The 15,270-nt window shown below is 41.0% G+C and overlaps 1 protein-coding gene across 2 annotated transcripts in view; it reads right to left on the reverse strand.

Annotated features, from left to right (window-relative positions):
* Nucleotides 1-2,914: 2,914 nt before the first annotated feature.
* Nucleotides 2,915-15,270, reverse strand: part of LOC117518807 (low-density lipoprotein receptor-like) — a 131,851-nt gene continuing 119,495 nt past the window's right edge. Inside the window, exons 12-13 of one of the 2 annotated variants that reach the window (XM_034180045.1) lie at nt 11,097-11,248; nt 2,915-3,435 (exon numbers count right to left, since the gene is read on the reverse strand). In XM_034180045.1, coding sequence (XP_034035936.1) covers nt 3,400-3,435; nt 11,097-11,248 — 188 coding nt within the window. In that variant the 3' untranslated portion in view covers nt 2,915-3,399. The remainder of the gene's footprint in view (nt 3,436-11,096; nt 11,249-15,270) is intronic. The other variant, XM_034180046.1, reaches the window with a different exon arrangement.

The following is a 15,270-nucleotide window of genomic DNA, read 5'->3' on the forward strand; positions in this document are numbered from 1 at the left end:
AGTTACAGTACTTCCAAAGGATAAGGAAATGTGGGATGAGCCTGCCAAGTCTGTTAACATATTGCATTCACAGGTTTTCAAAAACTTTGTTGTCAAGAAGATAATTGGTACATTTGAGCCTAGCCTCAGACAAGGTAAAGATTTGAGGTTGTTCTTTGTTGTTGCTCAAAGACACACAACCAAGGCACATCTTTGGTTATAACTATCATTACACAAATCTTTACTGCAGCACAAATTCAATGTTGGGCACTGTATCAATAGAAAACATCAGGGGAAGATGACAATCAGCTTAACGGAGCGTGAGTTTCACCATCTGACCTACTTGTCCACTGTCATGGCTGATGAGCAGATTATACCTGTCACGGACAGAAGGCACACCAGGTTTAAAGGAAAACTTGGCTGAGTCACAGAGTTCCACAAGTAGACTGTAAACCTCACACAAGACAGTTCCACAATGACAGCCCTTGAGCGGGGGCAAACTTAATTTTGTCACGTACAGTTCCTACGTAACATCCAGTTACTGCAAATATACTTAGTGGATGACAGTGATGCCTGTAAAGCGTTACTCTAAAGTAACCACTTTTTTTTAGTAACGAGTAATCTAACGCGTTAATCTTTCCAAATCAGTAATCAGATTAAAGTTACTTCTCCAAGTCACTGTGAGTTACTATTATTTTTGCATTGTGGGTCGACAACAGGATTAAACTTGGTCTGTGGGCAGGGAGTCGGGGTTCGACTGAACTGCCACCTTTAAGCGAGCTGTGAGCTTTTCATCCGCGGTTTTCTGCAGCACCTACGACTCGTCCTCACCTCTTAAAGCGCGGTGACAACAGCACACCTGCACTGAGCTTTACAAAGACATTTTTATGCTTTTTGTCTCCTTTATTTAGAATTCTGAGCTGAGCCGCTCATCTGCTCGTTAAAAACAGCTGATCCTCTGCGAGGGGTCAACAACTAACACTATTTTCCACTCAAATGCACCTAAACTCTCTGAGGACCACATGATGTGAAAATGCAATAAAACTTTCTTACCTGTAAGTCTGGTCCTGTTTTCTGCATAAATAAATGTTATCCATTCTTTGTGCTCAAAGGCCAAAGCAGGGGCGAATCCAGATGGAATGGGGGCGTGGGGCAAGGATGTGCCTCCCCTCCACAACACCCCTAGATTAAAGGTCCAGTTTTGAAGCCTTTTTTACTACAACTACTAATACTACTTAATAATAATTTCGACAAGTAAAATGTTTAGACAGAATGTAAATGTTAGAAAGAATGTTACATTTATAAACAATGTCGGTTAGAAATTGCAAGTTTTACTGTTACAGTGCTGTCAACAGTTAAATATGAGGTCAAGAAAGAGGTCTTTATTTTACTTTTTATAAAACAAGTATTCATTTTCATTGAAGTCAAGAAAGGGTGACTGTAAAGTAAGTTTTGGCAAAACAAGTATTGTCATGTTGAGGTGGCAGAGGGTTGTTGTCGGCAGCTGGGGAAAGTAACTAAAAAAGTAACTAGTAATCTAAGTTACTTTTACAATTGAGTAATCAGTAACTGGATTACCGGTACTTTTTCAAAGTAACTGTGGCAACACTGGTGGATAATCAATAATCCAACTACGTTTGTGGTATTTGTCTTCTGTTAGACATAAAGATGAAACATCAAGACATCTAGGAAACAATACTTTTATTTTCATAACAACATAATTTACAATTAAATCAGTTCCATCATGAAGTTTTGTTTTTTTTTTAACTCTGGAAACATTGCAATGCTTTAATTTAACCTAATCTAACCCGCAATAAATAAAACTTCCTTTACAAATAAATATCCAACCATAAAATTGAGCACTTTCACAAGTTCCACTAATTACTGCTGTACTTTCCTCGAGCCAACACCCAAATGGAGACAAAAGACAATTCAAATGTAGCAGAACATTCAAACCTGTACAACAATAAACACAGCTTTGTTTCATCAAAGAACTCTTCCTGTACTAGCATCAGCGCTAACAACAAAACTACAACTATTGAAAAGAAAAACAAAAAAACAACCTATACATACTACACTGGGAACACAGCAACAGAAAGTCAACAAAAAACAGCATCTATTTTTCCCATTTATTACCGAAGCCTTTGTACCAGATCTGTTGTGAACATCAAATACACTTAACTTAACTATAACCATTTACCTGATTTTTTTTTTCTCCAAAACTACCACGTTGAATTTCAAGGTTTTTTTTTTTTTAATAAATCAAATTCAGGCTTCATTGTGACAGCCAGCATTATGTCTGTCAGAATGAAGCTAAGTGCTCTGTAGCTTTCAAAGGACACTTGTCATAGGATACAGTAGTTAATCTACATCATTCAGAGCATAAGAAGCATACATGGCAGCGAGTAGAGCGCCACCTTGTGCATTTAATTACACTGATTAACCCCATTACCGCTTTTCCTATAACACATGACTTGGCTGCTTTGTTTCTCTGTGAATTGCCTTTCATTCATTGCAGTTATTCTGAGTGGCTGTGGAGACGCCGTGGTAAATGACCCCCCCCAAGGCACGCACGCACGCAGACCCACATCAGTCAGTGTAAAGGCCCTGTCACACTTTGATGATTTAGCCTGTGTATGCCAACCGTATTAAAAACGCTGGCATACGTCTATAAATTAATGCCACTGTCGCACCTTGACAACTTTATGTGGATACATTTTCACCAGACTGTGATGATGAATTCCACTGAAACGAACAGGTAAGACTTTATATTTACTGTGTGTGATGGTTTAATATTTGAAACAGTCTGTCCGCATGAGGACTGCAGCATTCAGCCAATCAGTGGACAGCATTAATAGATGTATTTCGACTTGAGTAAATTACAAGAAGTTTATGTCAACAATCGCATAACTTATTTCATACATCTTGCATGTGTGAGATGTATGAATCATACGCTGGAATGCGTTGAAAATTTTAAGCATGCCCAAAATGTTTAGAATTGCTCGGCGAATTACAACGCATATCAGCATGCTTCAACGTGCTCTTAACTTACACAAAACATAACCATAACATATTAGTTGTACACCAATGTATGCCAGCGTGTTTTAATACGGTCAGCATACGCTAGCTAAATTGTCAAGGTGTAACAGGGCCTTGAGCTGTTACCTGTACACTAAAGCTCAGAGGCAAAATGGAAAATAATATCACCAACCAATCAGTAGTCTGGAGACAGACAGACAGACACAAAAATTAAGCATTTATGTATAATTCGAGTAGTACCGCATAAATGCCTTTCACACAAAGAGGAGCTGTGATCAGTTTGGCGTGTCAGCATTCTGTCCTGACAGTCAAAAGGTGACAGCAGGAGTTGAGGCAGCACCAGGGATAAGACAGTTAGCCGATTATCCGTATCACACTTCCTTATTCACGGTCCAAGTCTGGCTTCAGAAGCGTTTCCTGGTAGCAGAGAGGACACAACATGACATTGTTAAATATTAAACTTTCACATCCAGATGAATCAGCTGGAGAAGAGGATCACGCAGCTGCAGCGCCTCTGTGTGATCAGAACAACTGATGGAAATGTGTGTGCTCAGAACAGGGAATCAAACCTCAACTCAGAAATAGCAGGGCTCTCTCTCTCTCTCAACCTGAATATGCGCTGTGACTCTAAAATAGAAGCACACTCACTGCATGTCGGTGCGCTCATCAGATACCCTGATCGATCAGGTCTGATCAAATCAGCGGACCTGATCGGAGCAACCAGAGGTTTAAAAGTTTAGAGTCACAGCGCTTCATTCACAGCAGCCTTTACCACAGCCAGACTCAGCAGCATCTGTACACAATGAAAACGACCCACCAAGACAAAAAATAATATAAAAATAATAATTAAATAATAATAATAATAATAATGTTAAATGACTCCATTTCTGACATGCACCACACCATGCAGTAGAGAACAGAGTCCACAGAGGCAGAAAATAGCAGCTTTGGCTACATACGTGGCAGTAATGAAACCGTAAAACCCTCATGATACAGTTCACTGTTTTCCAAGTGTTTCCGATGTGTTCTGCACAGCCGACAGGAGTGAACTGGTTTTAAATAGTGGCAAGGGCTACACGCGACTGTATGCACACATTAAAAAGTGAACACATGCAGCTGCAAGCAGATCTACGAACACGGAAAAAGGCTGAGTACGCGCGTATTTCGGGCGTACTTAAATGAAACAACACCGCAATACGCAGTTCTACGAATACGCCAGTGTGAAAGGGGCTTAAGCAGCTATGACAGTTAAAATAAGTTGGGGGGGGTAGATCCATTATCTTGCATTGTGTTTTTTAAAAAGAGCTTTTGGGTTCAAGACTCGCTGCATCTGGCAACAATGTTATACGCTGTGAGGAGCTGGGCTCATTCATGCGACAGCCAAATGAAAAACAATCTGCAGCAGTTTAACATCATACCATCAACATTAAGCATTTAACACCTTTTTTATTTTCTGTGACTATTATTTCTCTGACACTGTGTTCCCCCAATTATTATTTGAGCAGTGTTATATTATTTGACAAGTGTAGGTGTTGCACTCAGAGTGCACCTTCCTGTATCTGCTCATTGTTTCACCAATGTAACAGATACTATGAAACTGACCTGGCTCCAGACTGCAGTGTGCACGTGTCACACCTTCACATGATAGCTACTGGAATACTGTGACAGCCGACACCACTTAATGGTAAATGTTCAAACTGGTGTGACAGTGTGAACTTTGACCCTCCACGGTAACAAGGGGGAAAACCCTCACAAAAAGTGGGTCAGATTTTCCTTCAACAGCAAATGTCTTAACAACTCAAACCTTTTGTTTCCTGTTCCTGATTGCCAAAACCCCCATTCACAGCGGGCCTGCTTCGACTTGCTTCATGCAGCATCATGACAACACAGGAATGTCAGCATTGTGTGTGTGTGTGCATGTGTGTGTGTGTGTGGGGTGGGGTGGGGGGGACCCTGAGATGAAAGCGCTCACTTGCAGCCAGGCCCAGGGCTGTACAGTCGAGCATTTTGCTCGCATATTGCGCCTAAAATTTGACTGTGCGAGGAAAAAATAAATAAAACGGGCGCACGTGTGCGAGAATGTATTTCAACCCTTTCATTCGCATTTTGCTCCTAAAATAAATACAGTGGTCCCTCGCTATAATGCGGTTCACCTTTCGCGGCCTTGCTGTTTCGCGGATGTTTTTAGTCCAATTTTGCATGCTTTTTTTTTTGCAGTGCATTGTGGTCCACGGCCTCATCAAGCAGTTGGTCGCGACACCACGAAGGGAGAGCATGCGCATTGTGTTCTGCGTGTCTGTTTATCTGTGTCTGTGAATCTTCTCGCCAAGAAGAAAAAAGAGCGGCAACAACTACCCATAACTGTGTTCTACACTCGGAAAAAGACACCTGCAGCGAGGTGTGAGTCAGTGGAAAAAGATGTGACAGCGCAGCAGCGCCAGGATGAAGAGGCGCGATCAGAGGAACTGTGAAATACTGGTCAGTCACTATTAATAATTTCATGTGTCCAACCTCGTACTTTGATCGTTAAAATTAAATTCATTAGTTCTAAAAGCCATCATAATTATTTATAGGAAAACGTTCTATTTTTATTTCTCAAACAAATGTTTGGGCCTGAAAACAGGTTGGTCTTATTTTTCTACTCAGGTTTGAACTTTGAGAGTGTTTACACACGAGAGAAAAGTGAGAAAATGTTCATGCCTGATCACCGCTGGAATGACAGTATTGCACACCGGGCATTTGCCCGCTGGCCTGATGGCCTACTGGCCTGCGGATTTTTGTTTTTTTTTTTAAACTAAGTAAAGTGAGCCTTGAGCTTTTCATCCGCTTTTTTTTTTTTTTGTAGCAGCTACGACTCGTCGTCACCTCTTAAAGCGCAATGATCAGCACACCTGCACTGAGCTTTAGACATTTTTATGGTTTTTTCCTCCTTTATTTAGAGCTGAGTCGCTCCATATCTGCACGTTAAAAAAGCTGATCCTCCGCGACGCGTCAACAACTAACACTATTTTCCACTCAAATGCACCTAAACTCTCTGAGGACCACATGATGTGAAAACGCAATAAAACTTTCTGACCTGTAAACCTGGTCATGTTTTCTGCATAAATAAATGTTATCCATTCTTTGTGCTCAAACGCCAAAGCAGGGGCGAATCCAGCTGGAATGGGGGCGTGGGGCAAGGATGTGCCCCCCTTACAACACCCCTAGATTAAAGGTCCAGTTTTGAAGCCTTTTTTTTTTTTTTTTACTACAACTACTAATACTACTTAAAATAATAATAATTTCGACAAGTAAAATGTTTAGAGAAAATTTAAATGCTAGAAAAATGTTAGAAAGAATTTAATAGTTACATTTATTAACAATGTAGGTTAGAAATTACAAGTTTTACTATTACAGTGCTGTCAACAGTTAAATATGAGGTCAAGAAAGAGGTCTTTATTTTACTTTTTATAAAACAAGTATATATTTTCATTGAAGTCACGAAAGGGTGACTATAAAGTGAGGCGGGGACCACTACGGCCATGACGGTAAGTGAAGGTTAACTTCAGCTATTAATTGATGAACAGCAACCTAACTTGTTCATAAATCAGACATCTGTGTGTGAGAGAGACATTCTGATCTTCTGGTCCGAAGTAAAGTGCTGTCTAACTGGGTCACTCAGATATGAATTAAGGTTGGATATTATTTTCGTTCGTGCTAACTCTGCCAGTCACGTAACCTAGCCTAGCAATGTAACCTGTGCAAATGGTGTGCACGGCTAGCTACCATGCTGTCGCCGCCAGGTTGTTTCTTTATTCTGTTTGTTTGCCGGTCGTGCGTCGGTCATACGAAGTATGCTGTTTTGCACAGTCTGCGGTGCGGTGGCATGGTATAACGGCGTCCCTGTCTAAAATGTATTTTCCCAAGTCCTGGCATAATTTCACATACCTAACATTTTACTTTAAATTGAGAGTCATTCTCTATGTTGATTAGCAACACAAATTGGTAATAAAAGAAATCCTTGATGTTACTTGTAGCTTGTAGTGAGATAGACATCTCCATCTTGTGGCCTTTCTGTGTATTGCAGTTTCAAAAGTTCAACCTTTGTATCCAGTTATTGGTCCAGTCATCCAGTCATTTCTTGCTTTATATGATGAATTGTATCACACAAGTAATGATATATTATTTATAGTATAGCCTACAGTATTTCTATAACAAATGTTTTATATAATTTCTATTTCTAAATTTAAGTAACAAGGCTGAATGAAATGATGGCTTATTATGTCTAAAAAGTAATGTGACCTACTGTCAATAGATCGTACTTTTGATAAGCCTATGATAACTGTATTTCGGGAGAACTTTTCATAATGCTTCTTATAGTGTTAAAATGTATGTGTCTCCTGGTGCACATTGATCGGTTAAGGGACCAAAAAAAAACAAAAACAAAAAAACACTGTCACAGCAGGCTTAATTTTTTCCCCTTCGATACCTGGTGGTGGCCTGGTCTTGGTTAAAAATGCCCGGCCTGAAAAATTTCCCCAGTCCAGCCCTGTGCCTGATTGAGAAAAGTGTATAAAGTGCGTAGTGAGGGGTTTTACAGCTTTAAAACGTCTATAATAATTGTAAAAAATAACGCTGAAAAGCACCAAAAGAAGCAGCCTCCACTGAAGACCTCATGAGGATCACCCTGGAGGGGCCAGCATTAGAGGACTTTGATCCACATCCTGCTGTGGACCGTTGGTTGAATGTAGCTAAGCGTAGCAGGCGACCTAAGTATAAAAAGTGGGACCAGGATGTTATGTGTCTGTGTGAGGGTTTAAAATAATACAAGAAATACACAGCAAAAAGTAATGAAATGGACAAAAGCAATGATGTAAATAACGATAGAAAAGGAAGTAAAAACAATGAAATAAATACAACAATAGAATCATATAAAATGTGCATGTGTGTGTGGAAAAGGTACTCTCTGTACAGTATGTGTCTTTGCGTTAATAATAAAACTGTGTCAAGAAATTTCACAGTGCTCCTAAATTTTTTCATTCAGGAGCACCTGTGCTCCTAGTGAAAAAGCTAAGCGTACAGCCCTGCAGACTGTAAAATGAGCAGGTGTGCACTCGGATTTGTCTTTTAGTTGATATTTCTTCAAGTGTAGCGCTCCAGATGTGCAGTCTGATTTCTGTTAAAATTTATCATTCTTCCTGTGACCGGAGGTGCAGCCGGCGTTCATGCGCATGTAGTTTTCCTTTATTTCTACAATGAAAAAAAATAAAAAATGCAACACTTTTGTTTTTGCTCCCATTTTTCATGAGCTGAACTCAAAGATGTAAGCTATTTTCTATATACACAAAAGACCCATTTCTCTCAAATACTGTTCACAAATCTGTCTAAATCTGTGTTAATCATCCCACCTCACAGGTGTGGCATATCAAAATGCTGATTAGACAGCATGATTATTGCACAGATGTGCCTTCGGCTGGCCACAATAAAAGGCCACTCTAAAATGTTCAGTTTTATCACAGCACAATGCCACAGATGTCACAAGTTTGAGGGGGCATGCAATTGGCATACTGACTGCAGGAATGTCCACCCTGCCTGTTAATTGAATGTTCTTTTCTCTACCATAAGCCATCTCCAAAGGCTTTTCAGAGAATTGCGCAGTACATCCAACTGGCCTCATAACCACACCAGCCCAGGATCTCCACATCCAGGATGTTCATCTCCAAGATCGTCTCACACCAGCCACCCAGGCAGCTGCTGCAACAATCGGTTTGCAGAACGAAAAAATTTCTGCACAAACTACAGGCCACAATCAACAACCTGATCAACTCTATGTAAAGGAGATGTGTTGCACTGCATGAGGCACATGGTGGTCACACCAGATACTGACTGGTTTTCTGACACCCCCCCCCCAGACTCCCCAATAAAGCAAAACTGCAGACTTCAGTGGCCTTTTATTGTGGCCAGCCTAAGGCACACCCATGCAATAATCATGCTGTCTAATCAGCATCTTAATATGCCACACTTGTGAGGTGGGATGGATTACCTCAGCAAAGGAGAAGTGCTCACTGTCTCAGATTTAGACAGATTTGAACAATATTTGAGAGAAATAGGTCTTGTATGTACATAGAAAATGTTTTAGATGTTTGAGTTCAGCTCATGAAAAATGGGAGCAAAAACCAAAGTGCTGCATTGATATATTTTTTAGTGTATTAAAAAAAAGAAAACTGTTCAGTGTTAGTCTCCATGAGTTCAAAAATTACGTCGGGGGGCAGGAGATTTTTCATAAGTTTTGTGTCTGCCATAGTGCCGTCTAGTAAAGCACAGTGTGTTTTCTGCACCGGACTTTAAGAGGGGTTGAAGAGTACACGCTGAGGTCATTGATACATCATTTAGATGGGGGAAAAAGATGTGTATTTTCAATAAAAATTATTATGAGGTAGATTTAGCACACATCGTAGCAAGAAGGCTAACAAACGTAAGAATTACACCACCAATTAACATCAGCCCTTCATTCATGACACGGATACCCGAGAGGAAGGTCTGTGAGTATAAAGCCCCGTTTACACACAGACGGTAAGAGCTCCCAGAAGCGTCCCGGAAGAGTTTTTGGCCGTCTTAAGGATCAAACGCCGTTGTTAACGCCGTTGCTAGGGGGCGTGGCTTAGTTCCGGCTTTACCGGGAATCCTCGAAAAAATTATTCAACATGTCGAATAATTCCGGGAGCGCTCCCAGAGAATTCGCGTAACGACGGAGACAACGCGAACAACGGCGTTTGATACTTTTTAATCGCCGTTTCATCCTGCCCCTTCCCTTACACCGCCGTAATTGGCGGCCGGCGTTGTATCCCTAACCAACGGTGTGTAAAACGGCGACAGAGGCAGACAAAACGGCGGCGCTTGCGGACAGTACGCCGTTATAAACACCACCGCGTTCCAAACGGCCGATGGGCGGCGGTCAGTATAAAAACGCTTGCGCGCTGCATGCAGGCCTCTCACTCGCGGCCAGCTCCAGATATTTTTGCAGAGAAGCTCCAGTATGCCTCCTAAAAGAAAGTTGGCAGCGGCAAGGACAAGAAGAAGGAAACCAAGAGATCTAGTTCAGAAGCAGAGGGGAGGCCTGTGGTGGAGACGGAGCAACACGCTGAGGAGGGGGAAAGGAAGGAGAAGAAAAGGCTGAGGATGATCTCCCTCCCCCTGCAGTGACAGAGGCATGTATTCCTGCTGCTTCAGCCTATTATACTCTGGGGGCGGTGCATATATGCAAATGATCCTTGAGTAACGCAGGATTTGCCTGGATAAAAACCTGGGTATTAACCAGCGGTACACAGGGCATTATCGGCGGCAGCAGAACACCGCCATTCTCACGCGTGTCTTAACCTGCGATTGTAAAGGATAGAACTGGGTATTAACCCCTGTTGCCTGACGTGTGCCGGATGCTACGGCGTCAAAGCACCGCTTTATTCGGCAGATTTAGCGGCGTTTTATCCGCGTATTTGCGGATAGTACGGTGGTCAAAACGCCGGCGAAATGCTCCGCCCCTTTCCTCCTCCCACTGCGATGAGGGCTTCATCAGTTGGTAAGATTCATGCCAACAAAAAGTTTTTGGATGCGACTCTTTAGCTCCTTACTGCCATTTCAGATTGGACCGGAATTTTATAAGATCAATTTTATTTATCCCAAAGGAAATTATTTTGCCAGAGTACCAAAAAAGTAAACAGGGGTCACCAACGCTGTTCCTGGATGGCACCTGCCCTGCACGTTTTCCATATCTACCTACTCAAGACACACCTGATGTTTTTTTTTTTTTTATGTGTATTCCAGCTCTTGATTGGCTGAGCACACCTGATAGAGTTAATCGCCTGGGAGTGGAACAGGGAGAGTGAGAAAACATGCAAGGCAGGTGATCTCCATGAACAGGGTTGGTGACCCCTGCTCTAGTGCCATGGCAGAGAGAGCTATAGAAGAATGAAACAAAAGAAAAAATAAACTATTCAGAAGCCACTGTACTTCGTTTTAAGACTTTTGTTTTTTAAAATGCCTGTCTTCAGGAATGATCTAGTGTGTGTGTGTGTGTGTGTGTGTATATAAACATGTCTTGCCTTAACAGGGCATGTGTCTGGACCTTCGGGTGTCTTTTGGAGCAGCACATGTTGGGACTCTTTGAAGGATAAGCTCTGCACTGTTAGAGTGCTGGTGTACCTGAAGCACCTCCACCACCACAGGGTCACTCCTACCAGGATGCTGAGGAACACTGACAAACACACAGGAAATAACTTCAACAAGCTTTAACAGACACTGCAATTAAAAACATCTCAAAGACTTAACAATGATCACAACAGAGTGGTAAAAATACATCCCAACAAAGACAGAATATGGAATGAAACCTCCAGCTTCTTATAAAATCCAGTGGTCATATTGGTTATAAAACAATACAATTCATCCATGGGCCAGCCAGGTTTGTGGTACCACCTAAGGCAGTAAAACAACAATACAGTCTCAGTGTGCCATGGCCTACAGAAAAATATATGATAATCTCCCAGAGTGGCAGCTATAGCCAGATAGTGGGCAATGATGAATTACAACAGGGACCCAAAATAAAAATGATCCAATCACGTTGAAAGGTATGCCCCAATAGTTTTCCTCGATTCCAAAAATACCTCATACATACATACATACATACATACATACATATACATACACACATACACACATACATATACATACACACATACATACACACATACATACACACATACATATACATACATACACACACACATACATATACATACATACATACACACATACATATACATACATACACACACACATACATACACACACACATACACATACACACATCAATCAATCAATCAACTTTTTTCTTGTATAGCGCCAAATCACAACAAACAGTTGCCCCAAGGCGCTCCACATTGCAAGGCAAGGCCATACAATAATTATGAAACACAGTCTACGTCTAAAGCAACATAACCAAGGGATGGTCCAGGGTCACCCGATCCAGCCCTAACTATAAGCCTTAGCGAAAAGGAAAGTTTTAAGCCTAATCTTAAAAGTAGAGAGGGTATCTGTCTCCCTGATCTGAATTGGGAGCTGGTTCCACAGGAGAGGAGCCTGAAAGCTGAAGGCTCTGCCTCCCATTCTACTCTTACAAACCCTAGGAACTACAAGTAAGCCCGCAGTCTGAGAGCGAAGCGCTCTAATGGGGTAATATGGTACTATGAGGTCCCTAAGATAAGATGGGACCTGATTATTCAAAACCTTATAAGTAAGAAGAAGAATTTTAAATTCTATTCTAGCATTAACAGGAAGCCAATGAAGGGAGGCCAACACGGGTGAGATATGCTCTCTCCTGCTAGTCCCCGTCAGTACTCTAGCTGCAGCATTCTGAACCAACTGAAGGCTTTTTAGGGAACTTTTAGGACAACCTGATAATAATGAATTACAATAGTCCAGCCTAGAGGAAACAAATGCATGAATTAGTTTTTCAGCATCACTCTGAGACAAGACCTTTCTGATTTTAGAGATATTGCGTAAATGCAAAAAGGCAGTCCTACATATTTGTTTAATATGCGCTTTGAATGACATATCCTGATCAAAAATAACTCCAAGATTTCTCACAGTATTACCAGAGATCAGGGAAATGCCATCCAGAGTAACGATCTGGTTAGACACCATGCTTCTAAGATTTGTGGGGCCAAGTACAATAACTTCAGTTTTATCTGAGTTTAAAAGCAGGAAATTAGAGGTCATCCATGTCTTTATGTCTGTAAGACAATCCTGCAGTTTAGCTAATTGGTGCGTATCCTCTGGCTTCATGGATAGATAAAGCTGGGTATCATCTGCGTAACAATGAAAATTTAAGCAATACCGTCTAATAATACTGCCCAAGGGAAGCATGTATAAAGTGAATAAAATTGGTCCTAGCACAGAACCTTGTGGAACTCCATAATTAACTTTAGTCTGTGAAGAAGATTCCCCATTTACATGAACAAACTGTAATCTATTAGACAAATATGATTCAAACCACCGCAGCGCAATGCCTTTAATACCTATGACATGCTCTAATCTCTGTAATAAAATTTTATGGTCAACAGTATCAAAAGCAGCACTGAGGTCCAACAGAACAAGCACAGAGATAAGTCCACTGTCCGAAGCCATAAGAAGATCATTTGTAACCTTCACTAATGCTGTTTCTGTACTATGATGAATTCTAAAACCTGACTGAAACTCTTCAAATAGACCATTCCTCTGCAGGTGATCAGTTAGCTGTTTTACAACTACCCTCTCAAGAATCTTTGAGAGAAAAGGAAGGTTGGAGATTGGCCTATAATTAGCTAAGATAGCTGGGTCAAGTGATGGCTTTTTAAGTAATGGTTTAATTACTGCCACCTTAAAGGCCTGTGGTACATAACCAACTAACAAAGATAGATTGATCATATTTAAGATTGAAGCATTAAATAATGGTAGGACTTCCTTGAGCAGCCTGGCAGGAATGGGGTCTAATAAGCATGTTGATGGTTTGGATGAAGTAACTAATGAAAATAACTCAGACAGAACAATCAGAGAGAAAGAGTCTAACCAAATACCGGCATCACTGAAAGCAGCCAAAGATAACGATACATCTTTGGGATGGTTATGAGTAATTTTTTCTCTAATAGTCAAAATTTTGTTAGCAAAGAAAGTCATGAAGTCATTACTAGTTAAAGTTAATGGAATACTCAGCTCAATAGAGCTCTGACTCTTTGTCAGCCTGGCTACAGTGCTGAAAAGAAACCTGGGGTTGTTCTTATTTTCTTCAATTAGTGATGAGTAGAAAGATGTCCTAGCTTCACGAAGGGCTTTCTTATAGAGCAACAAACTCTTTTTCCAGGCTAAGTGAAGATCTTCTAAATTAGTGAGACGCCATTTCCTCTCCAACTTACGGGTTATCTGCTTTAAGCTACGAGTTTGTGAGTTATACCACGGAGTCAGACACTTCTGATTTAAAGCTCTCTTTTTCAGAGGAGCTACAGCATCCAAAGTTGTCTTCAATGAGGATGTAAAACTATTGACAAGATACTCTAACTCCCTTACAGAGTTTAGGTAGCTACTCTGCTCTGTGTTGGTATATGACATTAGAGAACATAAAGAAGGAATCATATCCTTAAACCTAGTTACAGCGCTTTCTGAAAGACTTCTAGTGTAATGAAACTTATTCCCCACTGCAGGGTAGTCCATCAGGGTAAATGTAAATGTTATTAAAAAATGATCAGACAAAAGGGAGTTTTCAGGGAATACTGTTAAGTCTTCTATTTCCATACCATAAGTCAGAACAAGATCTAAAATATGATTAAAGTGGTGGGTGGACTCATTTACTTTTTGAGCAAAGCCGATAGAGTCTAATAATAGATTAAATGCAGTGTTGAGGCTGTCATTCTCAGCATCTGTGTGGATGTTAAAGTCGCCCACTATAATTATCTTATCTGAGCTAAGCACTAAGTCAGACAAAAGGTCTGAAAATTCACAGAGAAACTCACAGTAACGACCAGGTGGACGATAGATAATAACAAATAAAACTGGTTTTTGGGACTTCCAATTTGGATGGACAAGACTAAGATACAAGCTTTCAAATGAATTAAAGCTCTGTCTAGGTTTTTGATTAATTAATAAGCTGGAATGGAAGATTGCTGCTAATCCTCCGCCCCGGCCCGTGCTACGAGCATTCTGACAGTTAGTGTGACTCGGGGGTGTTGACTCATTTAAACTAACATATTCATCCTGCTGTAACCAAGTTTCTGTTAGGCAGAATAAATCAATACGTTGATCAATTATTATATCATTTACCAACAGGGACTTAGAAGAAAGAGACCTAATGTTTAATAGACCACATTTAACTGTTTTAGTCTGTGGTGCAATTGAAGGTGCTATATTATTTTTTCTTTTTGAATTTTTATGCTTAAATAGATTTTTGCTAGTTATTGGTGGTCTGGGAGCAGGCACCGTCTCTATGGGGATGGGGCAACGAGGGGATGGCAGGGGGAGAGAAGCTGCAGAGAGGTGTATAAGACCACAGCTCTGCCTCCTGGTCCCAACGCTAGACAGTCACAGTTTGGAGGATCCCAAAAAATTGGCCAGATTTCTAGAAATGAGAGCTGCTCCCTCTAAAGTGGGATGGATGCCGTCTCTCCTAACAAGACCAGGTTTGTTAGACCACATACACACACACACACACACACACACACACACACACACACACACACACACACACACACA

The sequence above is a fragment of the Thalassophryne amazonica genome, chromosome 10 (genome assembly GCF_902500255.1).
Source record: "Thalassophryne amazonica chromosome 10, fThaAma1.1, whole genome shotgun sequence".
NCBI classification, from domain to species: Eukaryota; Metazoa; Chordata; class Actinopteri; order Batrachoidiformes; family Batrachoididae; genus Thalassophryne; species Thalassophryne amazonica.